Source organism: Spermophilus citellus (genome assembly GCF_964194105.1).
Source record: "Spermophilus citellus genome assembly, chromosome: 7".
Lineage (NCBI taxonomy): Eukaryota > Metazoa > Chordata > Mammalia > Rodentia > Sciuridae > Spermophilus > Spermophilus citellus.
In genome coordinates, this window is record NC_138188.1 from 29181630 (window position 1) to 29200406 (window position 18777).

Here is an 18777-nt window from a genome sequence, read left to right on the forward strand (position 1 = left end):
AGAACTACAGAAAGTATAAGAAACAATGCCTTAGAGAATTGCCAGCTCCCACTGCCATCAGAGTGTGGAATGGGGAATGCACACAAAAGAAAAGTGTCATCAGTGGACAAAGAAACTAAAAAAGAAAAGAAAAATTGACATAGGGAATCCTGGGTTTTACAGAAGAAGATTGATTTTAATGGACACAGAGTTGATAGGGTAAGCATCTCAGTGAAAACAAAGCCAAAGTGGTCTGCGGAAAGTGGTCTATGAGGGAGGAGAGCCCTCCACCAGCATGGCATGGATGGTCCCCCAACCCTCAGAGGCAGCCCTCTGCAGTGCAGAATACCCTGGCAGGTGAGAAATACATTCCTAGGTGTTGAAAACTGTCCCCCAAGCAGCTTGCACAGCTGTGAAGAGAGATACAGTTAGGGGTATGGAGGATGGAAACTTGTTGAGATAATTACCAATAGCCTATGAAAAACTTCCCAGAAGGTGCCTGAACTAGAGAAACTGAGGTGGGCACATTTTTTCCTGGACCACTCACCCTCTGGATTCTAAGGGAGAAAGGTCCCATGATGGTTGGCACCCCATAGGAGCTGTTGTGAAGATGCTCCCTGCAGCCAGGCAAGCACATCTGCACTCCAGGGTGGATGCCTGGATTATAAAGTTCATCAGCACTCTCCAATCTATTCCAACCAGTACTGGGAGGTTGGAAGCTGAGAGCTACTATACCTGGCTGGCAGTTAGGCAAGGAGCACAAGGATATTGGACAAAAATACAGAACCAAAAAATGTAGGGACTGAAAATCCATCCCTACCAGTAGATTTGACCATCACACTAGAAATAAGCCCTTTATTTCTCATTAAGAGTTTTTCCTTCCCATTTTTCTCTTTTTCCCCTCAATTTTATCTTTTTAAATTTTAACATTTTCAAACACACTATATTATTCTTCACTTCTCATTATGCATTATTGTGTGTGTGTGGGGGGGGGGTTGTGTATGCTTTTACTGCTCTCCAAGACATAGTCAAAAGGCCTCACAGAAAATAAAGAAAAACTATTAAAAGCTGCAAGAGAGAAACATCAGGTTACATATAGAGGCAAACCAAAAGGGCTCATGTATGATTTGTCAATTTAGACCTTGAAGTCAAGGAGGGCTTGGGATGAGACATTTCCAAGCTCTAAAAGAAAGACAATGCCAGCCAAGGTTACTATACCCAGCAATGCTCAGTTTAAAATTTGAGGGGGGAATTAAAACATACCAAGACAAGAATAAACTAAAAAAATTCATGACCACAATATATCAAAATTTCTGGGACAGTATGAAAGCAGTTATAAGAGTAAAATTTATAGCACTGGGTGCCTACATTAAAAATTTAGAAATGTCCCAAACATATAAGCTTATGCTCCACCTCAAGAGCCATAGAAAAAGAACAAACCAACCTCACTACCATTAGAAAACAGGAAATAATTAAGATCATCACCAAAGTTAATGAAACTGAGAATTAAAAAAATAGACATGATCAATGCAACAAAGAGCTCATTCTTCAAAAATATAAATAATATTGATAAACCCTTAGCCAAAATAACCAAAAGAGAGAGGACCCAAATCAATAAGATTAGAGGTGAAAAGGAAGTATCGCCATAGACCCTTCTGAAATAGATGATCATCAGAAGAACCTTTCTGAAAATTTATACTCCAATAAATTGAAAAGTCTAGAAGACACAAATTTCTAGACATATATGACTTGCCCACATTATATTTGGAAGGTATAGGAAACCTAAACAGATGAATTGCAAGTAATAAAATTGAAATGGCAATTAAAAACCTTCCAAAAAAGAAAAGCTGAAGACCGGATGGCTTCATAGCTGAGTTCCACCAGTCTTCTCTGAAGGCAGTATAACCCTAATACCAAAATCAGACAAAGACTCATTGAGGAAAGTAAACTATAAACCAGTATCCCTAATGAACAAAGATGTAAAAATCATTAATAAAATATTACCAAGTCACATTCAAAAACACATCAAAAAGATAATGCAACAGGATCAAGTGGGTTTCATTCCAGGGATGCAAGGTTGGTTCAGCATAAGAAAATCAATAAATGTAACTTACCACTGAAACAAAATTAAGGACAAGAACCACCTGATTATCTCAATAATGCAAAAAGGGGTGCTTTTGATAAAATACAATGCCCATTCATGTTGAAGTTGCAAGAGAGAAACTGTGGATGAAAGGAACTTACCTCAGTGTCACAATGGTCATTTGTGACAAACCCAAAGTCATCATTGTACTGAATGGAGAAAAACTCAAAGCATTTTCTCTATAATCAGAAACAAAACAAGGCTGTCCACTCTCACCTATTCAACGTAATCCTCAAAACATTAGCTGGAGTGATCAGGCAAGAGAGGGAAATCAAAGGGAATCAGACAGGAAAAGAAAAGACCCAGAAAATGCTCTACCAGAAGATTTCTAGACCTTATAAATGAGTTCAGCAAAGTGCCAGTATACAAAATCAACACCCATAAATCAATGTCTTTCCTATACTCGTAGACTGATTCAGCCAAGGAAGAAATCAGGAAAATCATCCCATTCACAGTAACCTCCAAAAAAAAAAAGAAAGAAACACTTTGGAATTAATGTAATCAAGGAGGTAGAAGTGTCTACAATGAAAATTATAGAACACTGAATAAAGAAATTGAAGAAGACCTTAGAAGATGGAAAGACATCCCATGTTCTTAGATAGGCAGAATTTTTTTTCTTTTCTTTTTTTTTATTATTTAAAGCATTACATAGCTCATGATATATCATCTTTCATACATTTGACTCAAATTGTGTTTTGAACTCCCATTTTCACCCCAAATACAGATTGCAGAATCACATCTGTTACATATTCACATTTTTACATAATGCCATATTAGTGACTGTTGTATTCTGCTACCTTTCCTATCCCCTACTATCCCCCCTCCTCTCCCCTCCCCTCCCATCTTCCCTCTCTACCTCCCCTGCTGTTGTTCAATTCTCTCCCTTTTTTCCCTCCCCCTTGCCCCTCATAACCTCTTATAATTTTATGTATCATTGAAGGTCTCCTACTATTTCCATGTGCTTTCCCTTCTCTCTCCGTTTCTCTCCCCCCATTCGTCTTTGTTTACTGTAGTCTTTTCCTCATGCTCTTCCTTCCTGTTCTGTTCTTAGTTGTTCTCTTTATATCAAAGCAGACATTTGGCATTTGTTTTTTAGGGCTTGGCTAGCTTCGCTTAGCATAATCTGCTCTAATGCCATCCATTTCCCTGCAAATTCTATGATTTTGTCATTTCTTAGTGCTGCATAATACTCCATTGTGTATAGATGCCACATTTTTTTATCCATTCATCTATTGAGGGGCATCTAGGTTGGTTCCACAGTCTAGCTATTGTGAATTGTGCCACTATAATCACTGATGCAGCCGTATCCCTATAGAGCGCTCTTTTAAGGTCCTCAGGGAATAGTCCGAGAAGTGCGATAGCTGGGTCAAATGGTGGATCCATTCCCAGCTTTCCCAGGAATCTCCATACTGCTTTCCAAATTGGCCTCACCATTTTGCAGCCCCACCAGCAGTGTACAAGTGTACCCTTTTCCCCACATCCCCGCCAACACTTATTGTTGTTTGACTTCATAATGGCTGCCAATCTTACTGGAGTGAGATGGTATCTTAGGGTGGTTTTGATTTGCATTTCTCTGATTGCTAGAGATGGTGAGCATTTTTTCATGTACTTGTTGATTAATTGTATGTCCTCCTCTGAGAAGTGTCTGTTCAGGTCCTTGGCCCATTTGTTAATTGGGTTATTTGTTATTGTCAAAATGGTCACACTATCAAAACAATATACACATTCAATACAAAACCCATCAAAATATCAAAGACATTCTTCACAGAATTAAAAAAATTCTTAGATTAATTTGGTAGAACAAGAGACCCAGAAATGCCAAAGTAATTGAGAACAAGAAAGATAAAGCAGGAGGCATCACAATAACTGATCTCAAATTATATTACAGAGCCATAGTAATAAAAGCAGCATTGTATTGGCATCAAAATAGACATGAAGACCAATGGAGTGGAATAGAAGATACAGAGACAAATCCATATTCCTACAGCCATCTGATATTTGATACAGGTGCCAAAAATATATTTTGGAGAAAAATTCGCCTTTTTAACAAATGGTGCTGGGGAAACTGGAGCTAACATGTTGAAAAATGAAACTAGATTGCTAGCTCTCGCCCTGCACAAACCTCAAACTGAAATATATGAAAGACAGTAATTAGATCAGAAACTTTGCAACTGCTAGAAGAAAACAGGGTCAATACTACATCATATTGGTGCTAGCACCAATTTCCTTAACAAGACCCCAAAAGTGCTAGAAATGAAGGCAAGAATCAATAATTTGGATGCCATCAAACTCAAAAGCTTCTGCACAGCAAAGGAAATGATTAAGAGCCTAAAGAGAGAGCCTACATAATGGAAGAAAGTCTTGGCCAGCTACTCCTCCAGTAGGGAATTAGTATCCAGAATATATAAAAAATCCAGAATATATAAAAAAAACCAAACCAAACAAAAAACAAATAGCCCAACCAACCAATGAGCAAAAGAATTAAATAAACTGAAACTTCTCAAAAGAAGAAACACAAATGGCCAACAAATAGAGAATTTTTATTATCTATAGCAATCAGAAATGCAAATCAAAAGTTAGTGCTAAGATTTAATCTAACTACAGTTAGAATGACAGTGATCAAGAATACAAACAGAGAGAGCATGGAAGGAAGATTACCTCTAGATAGGGAATAGGGGTGGGAGGGAAAGGGAGGGAGAAGGGGAATAGCATGGATGATGGAAGGAGATCCTCATCATTATACAAAATACATGTGTGAAGATGTGAGAAAAAAAGAATACAAACAATAATAAATGCTGGAAAGGTTATGGGGAAAGAGATACAATGCTACATTGTTGGTGGGACTGCAGACTAGTATGTATGGAGATTCCCAAAAAAACTAGGGATGGAAATACCATGTGACCAAGATATCCCACTACTTGGTATCTTCCCGGAAGCTCTAACATTAACATACTGTAGCTATACAGAGCTATACAGCCACCTCACATTTATAGCAGTATAATTCACGGTATCTAAGTTATAGAATCAATCCAGGTGTGCCTATCATCAGATAAATGCATTAAGTAATATATATATATGATTTATATGATATCATTTATATATATGTGATATATATATAAATTTTATATATATATATATATATATATATATATATAAATGAAGTAAGCCAAACTCAGAAGCTCAAAGCTTTATTTTTTTCTCTCATATATGGATGCTAGAGTAAAATAATGGAAAGGGGGAAAGAAATATAGGATATCATGAAGATGACGGGAAGATCAGTAGTGTAGAAGGAAATGGAGAGGCATAGTGGAGAGGTGGGAAAGAGAAGGTAAAGTGGAATGAATTCTTAAAAAAAAAATCATGTATGTAGGAAATAAACTTGAATATCTTTATGCATTAGAGATGCAAATAATATCCAGTAGAAGAGATAATCCTGGTGATTATGGTTTATGCTTTGTTGGTCACTAACCAGTTTTGTAGTGTAGTGAGCATTCATGTCCTCCTATTAGTAATACTGTAGCTTCTCAACAACTCTAACTCAGTTTTTTACCTTAACTGGTTCTTTACTCAAATAATAAATTAAATTAAATATTTGACATATGTTCACTTATTATTTTCATAATATTTATTATTTTACATTCTTGAAAAGTAAGCCTTTACATTGACCAGAATTTTGTCATATCACTGACCCCCAAGGGAAAGGGGTAAAAGGAATTACCACATTGTGCTTCTTCATTTCCCAATACATACACCCACTGCCACACACACACACACACACACACACACACACACACACACACACACACGTTGCCTTTTGCTAACAGGGCTGAGCCTTCTTAGTGGCTCAGGGGATAATGGTGTCAAGGGAGAGGAAGAGGAGAATAGTTATGGGGTAGGTATCTAATAGCATAAGCCAAGCATAAGCCAAGTTTTATTTATCCTTCTTTTGCTATATATATTTTTTCTGGTTTTAAATCATTAAAAAGTTAATGATATATTCATGGGTAACCCAGGTCTAGGTATAAAGACAGGAGAGAATAGTGGTTAAATGTAGTTTCTATAGTTGAATAGATCTAGGTGAGAATTGTTTGTGGGATTGGACAGATGTACTTTGTTTTCACAGGGTATATAACCTTCAGTAAATTATACATAATTCTGATTCCTTAGGCCTGGTTGATTTTGTGCCATTTTTGTCTCCTATGAAGTGAACTATTTAAATTTAGCCTTTCTTTGGATCTGTTCTTTAGTTTGAATTTCAACTTGTTCTGGAAGGTTGAGGTCTAACCACTATACAAATGTATTACTACAATTGTAACACCATTAATTGTAATGGTGAAACTATTTATTTTTATAACCAATATTTCTGGTTTTCAACTAATAATAATTTTATTAATTTTGTGGGCATGTACTTTAGAGTAATCATTTGTTGGGAAAGAGGTTCCCTTATACTAAGTTAATGTCTGTATTAATAACTATAATTATAAATAATATTTAATCAAGGTACAATGACTAGTTTCCCCTTCTAGTCATCTCTTACCCTCATTTATGTGCCTTTTAAATTATCTCCAACTTGATTATAAGGTATACATAGTCCTATATTGTGAATCTTTATAAATCATGCTACAGAAACATAATATGATCTGCCCTGTTAAAATCGTTAATTTCCCAACTTTTCTCAACTACATGTTCCCCTCTAAAACCTTTATTTAAATAAACATTTCCATGAAACTGTTTATGGCTTAGCAGCTTAAAAAATTTAAAGATACATATTCAAAGCCAGCCTCAACAACTTAGTGAGGTTCTAAGCAACTTAGCAAGATCCTATCTCAAAATAAATAAATAAATAAATAAATGAAAAAGGGGTTGGGGGGATGTTGCTCAGTGGTTAAGCAACCCAGGATTCAATTCCTGCTACCAAAAAAATAAAAAATAAAATATATCAGTGGGAATATATATGAATATATATATATATATATATATATATATATATATAAAATACACACACACTTGTGAATCACTTCACCTATAACCATATACAATATTTGAATTTCAAAATTTTATATTTTACATGAAGTCATATATCCTTTTTTGCCTTTTGTAGGAGGATACTTCATCGAGATCTGAAATCAAAGAATATATTTTTGAAAAATAATCTACTGAAAATTGGTAAGTTTTAAAAAAATATGTAATCCAAAAACATTACATATTTTTCTAGATGTTATTTTATCAAGCTGAAGTATATGGTACATGGAACCATTAGAGTTATCATTAGTTTCTTTAAACTTCTCAATTTTTTTTGCTCGGATGGGTCCAACTAAACGCAATTGTTTTGTTTCTGATTATCCAATATAAATTGGGGTATAGAACATTTACTATGTGCTTGGTTGATTTGACAAATATACGTTGTAGTCCTGCTCAGATCTACTTTGAGTTCACTTTCTTGGTAGGTGGTTAGACTTGTTTTACTGGTTTGATTAATTATCTAGGTTTCCCACTGACTTTATCATAAGCAATAAGAAGTTATCATGGATAATTAAAATGTTGATATAGTGGCTTTATAGTGTTTATTTCTTCAGAACTGTACCCTCACTTCACAGTTACTAGATTATCTAATCATCATGTAAGATGTTCTTAGGGAGTGAAGGAATAAAAGCATTCATCTAAGGAGGCGAAAATAGAAAAGCCAGTGTATTCAAATTTTTATAGTTATGCTCATGAGTAGTTTCAAGTCTTTTACATTTTCCCTTTATTGTAAATTAAAGAACAAACCTTCCCCTTCCTCAGATAAAATTGTCCATCATCATATTCAACTCTTCCAGAATCATTTCAGACTTGAAGAAGCATTTTATATCAAATTGTCTAATTGTTAATAATTCCAGAAATAAATAATTTTAGGTTATATAATTCACTGTACTGGCTCAGTCTTTTTTTCCTATAAAACTTGTGTTTTTATAACTATTTACCAGCTTTGTAGAATTTAAAGTATCACTTTCTTCCCCTTTAAAATAGTAGAAGCATTGCATAATAAAATGATCAAATTAGACACACATCCAGTGTTTAATTTCCAGTGCTGATTTTTATTGTTTTAAAGTATTCATAAAGATTAATTATTATTTCTAGGGGATTTTGGAGTTTCTCGACTCCTAATGGGATCCTGTGACCTGGCCACAACTTTAACTGGAACTCCGCATTATATGAGTCCTGAGGCTCTGAAACACCAAGGCTATGACACAAAGTCAGACATCTGGTGAGTGGGCAGTGGGCTGGCCCAGATTGCTTCTTCATTTGTTGCCTAGAGAGAACAATTCATTTTGTTTTTAAGCTCACTTACTTACTATATCCACTCACTTTATCCTTTTGACATTTAAGTGATTTTGTGGCCAGAGTAAAAGAAGGTCTTTTGGATTTGGAACTTGCTATTTTTCATTAAATTGATTTCAAAAATTCTCTTTATTCATAGATTAATTGGTTGGTTTAGATTTTTAGTTCCTAAACCACAGGGGAAAATTCTTAATGTACCAGGAGCATTACATTTTGATATATTCTGCTAACTTATTAAATAAAGCATTAGTAACTCTAAATATTGGTGTTTTTTAAAGCTCTGTGGGGGATATATTACTTCTCAGTATTTTTTTTTTCTTGTTACTTTTAAGAATTTTACTAAAGATATTGGCTTTATAGATAACCTAAATTTCAAAATTTCTGGGTTTTCAATGATAGATACACCTGAGATTTCTCTTTTTCTGAGCTCTTAGTATTAAATATATTTCTCCCTCTTTGTCCTGGAACCAGTTTTAATCTCACTGCAAAAGCCATGTGGAAATTGTGTTCAGTAAGTCCTATTATAAGCAATAGATCCTATTTAGGGAATATGTCTTTCCTTTGAAGAGGAATCATATAATTTTCAGCTTGTTAAGGGTTGAAGGGATAATCAAGCTGAGAGCTTGTTAATTAAGTAAATAATTATTGTATGCAAATTAATGTAAGTAGTTCTGAGGTTTCAAAAATGAGCAATGTGAAATATGTACCCACTTCAGTTTTTAAAGAAGATAAAGGAGAAAATTATCTTTTCTCTGGTTAAGGAAAAGTGAACCACAACAGGGAATATAGCTTGGAATTTTCATAAGGCTCATTACTTCTGTTCTTGTGGTGCCTCCCTAGTGGGAGAGAACACTGTCAAGATTATGTCTGGCTGTGGAAATTCCCCATAAATCTCTTCCCTTTGTTTCATTCTCGTGGTTATTTGTTTCTAGTGGCTTCACTTGAGTTTTTTCCTTGTTAGCTTGCTTCTGCCCTATAGGCCTCTTTCAGTTCACTTATCATTTTCCCTTATCCATCCCCCTAACCACGGTCTCCTGCCATGTCCCCACTAAAAGTGAAAAATAAAACCCAAATCAAACAAAAACAAAATACAATGCTCAGAGGAATAAGTTTCTTTAAATTTCGCTTTTTCAGCATCTACTATTTGCCCCAAATTGTGCAATAGCCCTTGGAGTATAAAAGCAAAACCAATGGAATTCCTGTTCATCATGAGAAATCTTGTTCATCTTGATGTCACTTTCTTCAGTTACAGGACATCAATGTTAGGCTTCAGATTGAATTCAGTTACATATCTATATTCTCTTTACAATTTTAACAATTATTGTGGATGTTTAAAACAGATTCAAATATATGTCTTCATAATTTAAGGTTGATATCTGAAGATATTACATAATGTCATTTGATTAAGAGTGAATTAATTTAGGAAACCCATCACTTAAGTAATTACATATAGCAGTTAACCTGGTTCCTTTTGATGAGGTGTCTGCATTTGCTTGTCAAGTCTAATAGCTATCTCCAAGAGAATGGGGCAAGAGGATCCACAAGGAGGAATAAAGCCCAGAATTTGTCTCAGTTGTGTTAGTGCTACTTTTTTTTTCACAAATTACTCTTGCCACTGTATGAAGAATTATACGAATACAAAATGGTGTTGCTTTATGTTTTATATTTACAAAAATATCTGACTCAGGAAAAGCCAAAACCTTCCAAATATAAAATTGCAGAGAGATTTTAATTTATCTGTCCAAGCTTTAGGTCCACTGCCCTTGCAGGGATGATTAACTATTTAGCAAGTGTAAACTGAGGATTCATCATCATCCTGACCCCCCACCGAACCATCTTATTATGAATTTAGTGATTACCTTTGTTGTGTCTAAATTAAAATGGGCTTATCTGGTAATGAAATTTCTACTGCCAAACCTAAGTGGGAAAAATGACAGAGAAATATTTGTTAAGTGTAGTGGCAGATATGTATATGTAATTAGTAATCTTGGGGAGACACTCTTAGAAAAATTAGATTGAGGATGACACCCCGTCTCTGTATTTTACATGTAGCATCTGTTTATTGTAAAATACTTTCTTAGAATTGGAAACTCTTATAAATGATTGACAGGTGTTTTGCTTTAGCAACTAATAGCTGTATGTATTATGTTTATAATGCCTAAAGAAGAATTGGTTTGATATTAATAATATTTTCTTTTGTTAATGCTTACCCATATATAACTTCATCTTCCTTCCACACTCTGTTAAACCTTTCTGGATTTAATTATTTATAGTATTTAAATACAGTAAGTCACTCTCTTAAAAGTAGGTTAGTCCAATAGTTAATAAACAGTTATTTGGAAAGAGGATAATTAGGTTCACTAAGGACAATGCTTTGAACACAGCTGATTTGTAATAGCAATTGGTAAATAATTTTTTCTCTACAGGAGAAATATAAACATGCATGTGTTGGTTCCTAGGCCAGGTATTTAAATTGATCTAAACTATGAATAGTTCGAATACATAATTTTTGTAGGAGAAACAAAGGACAATAGTATTGGAATAAGGCAATAGAATACTTCACTGTTTGTCATATTTATCATGTTATGAGAAGTTAATCAGATGGCTCTTTGATCTGTGGCCCTATAATTCTTGGAGTGATTTAAGTGGAGGAAATAATGTTGGGCATTTTGGGGACATTAGAGTGAACTCTGAAGCTTTTGGATGTTGCTGAGGCTCAGATTTTTGCTCTGAGATCCAGCATGGAGGTCAGCTGGGTAAGGGACACTAGAGGAATATAGTTCATGCCCAGTATTGGAATCAGGCTTTGGACAGAAGTATCAGCAAGGTTTAGTTACAGGAGAAAGAAAACAGAAAGGAACCAGCACCTTCCTGGTCCATCAGGACCAAGAAAGTGTCCTCATTAGGGAATATTTCCTGGGTGAACAGGAGAAGGGTTAGGGAGGGCAATAGCCTATTTTCTGGTGAAGGATATAGGAGAAAGATAAATACAGGCCAAGTTGGTAACTCCTATAACTAAAATCAGGCCTGCTAGTATCTGACATTCAACAGCCTCTTCAGGCCTCTGTTGGTGAGGGAAACTCTACAACAAGAGAGGCCATTCCTCTTAACTGCCCATGACCTGAGCAGTTCTTGTGTAAGTTCATAAGCAAGCTGTCAGATGGGGAATACCTTACTAGGGAATAAACGCTGATATAATTATTTTCAACCAACAAAAGCCAGGGTAGGAAAACATATGGTCACTTACAGTGCTAGGAGCCACAAGCAAATAATTTGATGCATGGCACCTTTGGTTGTAAAGTGACGCCAGCTAGCCACTGAGATGATATGATTATGTTAAGATTTACATTCATATGCAAATTGGACTCCTGCTGTTCACCTTGGCCTGCTACCAGACTCATGTTACGGGACTCCTGGAGAGTTCCCATTGGTTGGGGAAGGATAGTAGGAGGAAATTCCGGGGGAGGTCCGGGCCCCCCGGTTCCGGGAGACGCGCGGTTCGGGCAGACGCCCACGTGGGAGGACTGGGTTTGGCTTGCCGGCGCCTACGGAGTATTGGCGGCTTTTTCAAAAATAAAGTTTTGTTCCTGCTTGAGTGGCTCCTGATTCTGTGCCCAGCCAAGACTGCGGCAATTGGCGGCCCGTGCGGGGAACGCCTGAAACTTAGAGGTGAGTAAAATTGCTCGCCCCTGAGGGAAGGCGACGGAATGGGTGACCATTTCAAAAAACAATGTGTTCTTGTTTTGATTTATTTTGTTTTTATTTCAAGCTCCCTAGCCCTAGAATTTTCTCAGGCGAACTGGGAAAAATGGTTGGCTCAAGGTTTGAAGTTATTCGGCCCTGAGAAAGAGAAAATTGATATAACCATTCTCTGTTCCGTTTTTGTTTCATTCTGTTTTGGCTTTGTTTTATGCTATCTTATTGGGTTACGTTACCTTTATAGTAGATTAGAATCTAGTAAAAAACAAACCGAAAAACTGTTAAGTAAATTGTTAGAGATCCAAACTATGGTAGAAAAAACGCTAGGTCAACCAAAAGAGTAGGTCTCTCAAGCTAGTCAGACAGAGGAAAATTTAAAAAAAGAAAGCTTAGAGGAAAAACAGCCATCAGATGGAGAATTACAACAGGAGGTTGCTACTAACTTCGTTCTATCACCAGAGGGCGTAATTCAACCAACAGCTCCATCTACAACTGAGCGGCCCTCAACTCCCGTAGTTGATGGACAGAATTCTGAGGCAGGACCCCAAAGATTAGCATGCCCTGTACTTGAGCAGGCAGGAGGGCAAGGAATTCACCGTGCTTTAGATTTCAAAACAGTAAAGCAATTAAAGGAGGCTGTAACAACCTATGGGTCGCAAGCTCTCTTCACGATAAGCATGGTCGAATCTGTTACCAACTTGGACATGACACCAGTAGATTGGGCTAACATGTGTCGATCTGTGCTAAACGGAGGACAATATTTGTTATGGAAGGTTGCCAATGAGGAATTTTGCATGGAGACAGCTAGGCGAAATGCAGAAGCCGGTTACCCTCAAAGAAATATAGATATGCTATTGGGAAAGGGACCTTATGAGGGTCAAAGACAGCAAATTGAATGTGACCCTGGCGTATACGCACAAATTGCTGTAGATGCAGTTAGGGCATGGAAAACTTTACAGGGGCATGGAGACTTACAAGGTCAATTATCTAAGGTAATACAAGGAACTAATGAACCTTACGCTGAATTTGTAGATAGACTTATCCAGGCAGCCTCTAGGATATTTGGAAATACAGAACAGGTAATGCCATTTATAAAACAACTGGCTTATGACCAAGCAAATCGTTGCTGCAGAGAGGTCATTAGACCATGGAGACATGAAGATTTAAACACATATATTAAATTATGTAGAGACATTAATGAACAAGGGCAAGTCTTAGCAGCAGTACAACAGGCTTTAGATGCCAGGCCAAAAACATGCTATGATTGTAATCAAACAGGACATTTTAAAAGGAGTTGCCCCATAAGAGGAGGGTTTAACAAAGCTGGGTATCAAAGGAATAGAATACCGGGTATTTGCCCACGATGCCATAGAGGGAAACATTGGGCTAATGAATGCCGTTCTCAAACCACCATAGAGGGTATCCCGTTATCAAAAAACGGACAAGGACCAAGTGTTTACCCACGATATCGTGGAGAAAGGTATCAAGCTCCATTGCCAAAAAACGGACTAAAGGGCCCAATGCCCCGGGGCCCAAAACCACAAATATATGGGGCAATGGAGGAACCCAGCAGCACCATCAAGGTAGTGCCCAGGACGCATTATCCATTAAATCCCTCATCAGACAAACTAGAGGGAGCGCAGGGCTGGACATCTGCGCCTCTGCCAGAGCAGTACTAACTCCAGAGATGGGAGTTCAAATCATTCCCACAGGAGTAAAAGGACCTCTTCCCCAGGGAACAGTAGGCTTATTATTGGGACGCAGTTCTTCTACACTAAAAGGACTTATGATAAGTCCTGGAGTAATTGATCCCGATTATGAGGGTGAAATAAAAATTATAGCTAGTTCTCCAAGAGGTATATCAGTAATTTCACCAGGAGATAGAATAGCACAGTTATTAATAATACCCAGCCTGCATGATAAATTTTCCAGTCGTGCTGTAGAAAGAGGTTCCAAGGGATTAGGCTCCACAGGTGTAGATTGGGCTATGCTGTCTTTAAATTTAGATTCTCGCCCAATGCTAAAATTAAATATTCAAGGACATGACTTTAATGGGCTGCTGGACACAGGAGCTGACCTCAGCATCATATCTCGTCAAGAATGGCCAAAACATTGGCCATTACAACAAGCCACTCAAACGCTTCGAGGCCTAGGAGTGGCAATAAATCCCCATAGAAGTGCTATGGTATTAGATTGGAGGGATCCTGAAGGATGTGAAGGAACTATACAGCCCTATGTATTGGATCATCTTCCCGTAAATTTATTGGGACGAGATGTCCTAGATCAATTAGGATTGACATTAACAAATAACATCAATCCTAACGCGCCCACTACTAGGGCTAAACAAGGCTTTAGGAAAGAAAAAAGATTAAGAGAACAAGAACAAGGTATGACAACACCTATTCAAATAGATCAAGAAGTAATTAGACATGGATTGGGTTTTCAGAAAGGGCCACTGAGACAATCAAAATTACTTGGAAATCAGAAAGACCAGTGTGGGTTCCTCAGTGGCCCCTGTCTAAAGAAAAGATACAAGTAGCCCATGACTTGGTCAGACAACAATTAGCGGAAGGACATATACAACCTTCCATATCCCCCCATAATACTCCCATTTTTGTCATTAAAAAGAAATCTGGTAAATGGAGATTATTACAAGATTTAAGAGCCATTAATAATGAGATGGTTATTATGGGACCTGCTCAATCAGGGATTCCTCAATTGTCTGCTTTACCAAAAACCTGGCATGTTTTAGCTATAGATATTAAAGATTGTTTCTTTTCAATTCCAATTCATCCCGAGGATAGTCCACATTTTGCATTTACTATCCCTGCACTGAATCATGAAGGTCCTGATCAGAGATATGAATGGAAAGTACTCCCTCAAGGGATGGCTAACAGCCCAACTATGTGTCAAATTTATGTTAATAAAGCAATCCAGCCACTTAGAAATCAAAATCCTGAACTACAAATATTTCACTATATGGATGATGTGTTATTGGCACATAAAGATAAAAACACATTACTAGAATGTTATGCCACACTTACAAACTTATTGAAAAATTATAATCTAGAGATAGCAATAGATAAAGTACAATTAAATCTTCCAATTAATTATTTAGGAGTTCTATTATCCTCAACCATGGTCCGTCCACCAAAAATTCAAATACGAGTAGAACAACTCAAATCACTTAATGACTTTCAAAAGTTATTGGGAGACATAAATTGGATAAGGCCTTATCTAGGCATACCAACAGGAGAGTTAGGACCTTTATTTGATATTCTAAAAGGTCCATCAGATCCAAATTCACCCCGCATGTTAACGCCTGAAGCAAGAAAAACATTAAAAATCATTGAAACATATATGGAAAATATGCATTTGGATAGAATTGATATAAGTTTGCCTTTATTATTTATTGTACTACCAACAAAAAATATTCCCACAGGAGTATTTTGGCAAGAAGGTCCATTATTATGGATACATTTATCTTATTCTCCTAACACTATTCTTACTAGATATCCTGAGGCTGTAGGACAATTAATACTCAAAGGAATAAAAGCAGCAAAGGGAGTGTTTGGGATTTCTCCCAATAAAATTATTACTCCATATACTGTGGATCAAATTGATGAGTTAGCTAATGAGTTAAAGACTTGGGCAATAATCATGTGTAAAACTAGTGTTTCATTTGATAATCACTTACCATCTAATCCTTTGTTGTCTTTTTGGTCTAAGCATCCTGTAGTTTTTCCAAAAATGACAAGAAAAACACCTATCATAAATGCTCCAAATATATTCACTGATGGGTCAAACAGTGGTACAGCAGCAGTAGTTACTCCTGATCAAACTTTTACATTTTTAGTACCCAAACAATCAGCTCAAAAGGTAGAGCTTAATGCAGTATTACAAGCTTTTATGATGTTTAAAGATTCTGTATTTAATTTATTTTCTGATAGTCAGTATGTAGTTAATGCTATAGTATCCCTTGAAGATGCTGGTAGGATTTCACCTTCTTCTACTGTTTTCTCTTTGTTTTCCGCTATACAAAGTCTAATCTGGGACCGAAAAGATCCATTCTTTATAGGTCATATCAGGGCACATACAGGATTGCCTGGAGCCCTTAGTATGGGCAATGAACTAGCAGATAAATCTACACATGACATACATATTTTCTCCACAATAGAAGAAGCTATAAATTTTCATAAAAGGTTCCATGTCAATGCTAATACTTTACAAAAGCGTTTTAAAATAACTAAAGAACAAGCCAGACATATAATAAAACAATGTCAAAATTGTGTGACATTTTTACCACAAGTTAATCTTGGAGTCAATCCTAGAGGACTGATACCTAACCATATTTGGCAGATGGACGTCACACACTTGCCAGAATTTGGAAAATTAAAATATTTACATGTTACAGTTGATACTTCTTCCGGATTTTTGATGGGCTCCCTTCATGCCGGAGAAAAAACTAAAGATGTTATAGCTCATTGCTTACAAAATTTTGCCACTGTGGGCGTTCCAAAACAGTTAAAAACGGACAATGGTCCTGGTTATACTTCCACCTCTTTTAAACAATTTTGCTCATCATTTGACATTACTCACATAACAGGAATTCCATACAATCCACAAGGACAAGGCATAGTTGAAAGAGCTCATCAAACTATTAAAATGTACTTATTAAAACAAAAGGAGGGAATTGGAAAGGGGTATATATCCCCCAAAGATAAACTTAAAATAACCCTTTTTACTCTAAACTTTTTAAATTTGGATTCATCGGGACTTAGTGCTGCGGAAAGACATTTGTACCCAAAAAAATGTACATAAGCCTAAGGTACTTTGGAAAGATATTCTAACAGGACAATGGAAAGGCCCGGATCCAGTGATAGTCTGGAATCGGGGCGCTATCTGTGTTTTCCCACAAGATGAACAGCAACCGATTTGGATTCCAGAGAGATTAACTAAAACAATTTCTACAGAAAAAGAAGATGATTTGACTCAAATCCATAACAGCTGACATCCAGAGCTCCAGCTTGGCTATTCTTACATCTGTGACAGTGATTAACCAAGGTGTTTTTTTCAATATCTATTTTATTATTGCATTTTTCCCACATCATAAAGTTCTATTTTATTTTTGAGCTCATACAAACCTAGGTTAATGTTTTTCTGATCAGTTTTATTTTTTGACTGTGTTTTATTTTTTGACTGTGGAGTTTTTAAACATTGCAATGGAGATTTCACCTAGGTATAGCTACAAGGCCTTTATTTACTATTGTCTTATGTGTTGTATGTTGTGTGCACACTTCTGTTTTGTGTTGTATGTCTGTATGTGTGTATGTCCATATTTCTTATATGAGGAGCGCTCATGAAAAAATGGATCCGAATTTTTTCTTTATTCACGTGATTTATATGGTTTAATTTAAATTAGGTGAACAGCTGTTAATGATTGTTTTTAAAGATGGTTAACAGATCTGTTTGTTTACTAATTTAAATTAGGTAAACAACTGTTAAGGATTGTTTTTAAAGGAGTTTAACAGATCTGTTTGTTTACTTTCACCTTTCCTTTTCATTATATTTAATAATTCTGTTCAGGATAATGTCTCTTTAGCATCATTGCCAGAATTTCCATCTCCATCCCAATTCCGGTGAAGACTGAGATAAAACCAAACTACAGCTTCTATGATAGCTATCACAGTAAACTGTATAAACTGATGCATCAATGAATATAACTCAACAAGTAATGCTCAATCAAGGACTTGATTTACTTTGGGAGGAAATGGACATATTGATAGACTCCTCCAATTTGAACTGCTTGCAGAACTTGCCTGGACTATATATCAGTTGCATACATTGTGAAATATCATCTGGTGCACCGAATTGTGGTACTGCTGGCATATCTTTGCTGATGGTGTCACCAGTGATGCAATTTCCTTGCCAGCTCACCCCATGTTAATTGTGGTAATGCTGGCATATCTTTGCTGATGGTGTCACCAGTGACGCAATTTTTCCAAAGGAGCTATCAATTGTCTTGGTGCCGTGTCATTTCTGTATCCTCCCCCCTTCTACTAGTGATGGTCTAAAATTTGGGGGCCAACAGAGGTGAGGCAAAGAACCTCACCCCCCCACTGGCACCAAGGCAAAATTTGGGGGCCAACAGAGGTGAGGCAAGAACCTCACCCCCCCCACTGGTGCATAGGCCTATCCACAAGTATGGTTGTATGCTGGACCGATAGTCAGTGACGGGTTGATCTGATTGCAGTGGATTCAACCTAAGACAGGAAGCTGACGCCTAAAGGTCAGTTCTCCCATGACGGGTAAGAACCATATGTTGAATTGGACAACCTACCAGGCACGGTCCCTAGCCACATTGCTTGTTGCTTAATTAAACAGAAGGGGGCAGATGCTAGGAGCCACAAGCAAATAATTTGATGCATGGCACCTTTGGTTGTAAAGTGACGCCAGCTAGCCACTGAGATGATATGATTATGTTAAGATTTACATTCATATGCAAATTGGACTCCTGCTGTTCACCTTGGCCTGCTACCAGACTCATGTTACGGGACTCCTGGAGAGTTCCCATTGGTTGGGGAAGGATAGTAGGAGGAAATTCCGGGGGAGGTCCGGGCCCCCCGGTTCCGGGA

At 36.9% G+C, this 18777-nt stretch overlaps 1 protein-coding gene across 5 annotated transcripts in view; it reads left to right on the plus strand.

Moving 5' to 3' along the window:
- The window catches only part of NEK11 (NIMA related kinase 11), a 319132-nt gene that overhangs the window by 99171 nt on the left and 201184 nt on the right, over nt 1-18777 (plus strand). For all 5 annotated transcript variants that reach the window (XM_081301665.1, XM_081301666.1, XM_081301667.1 and 2 more), the window contains 2 exons: nt 7224-7288; nt 8243-8369. In XM_081301665.1, the coding sequence (XP_081157791.1) occupies nt 7224-7288; nt 8243-8369 (192 nt within the window). The remainder of the gene's footprint in view (nt 1-7223; nt 7289-8242; nt 8370-18777) is intronic.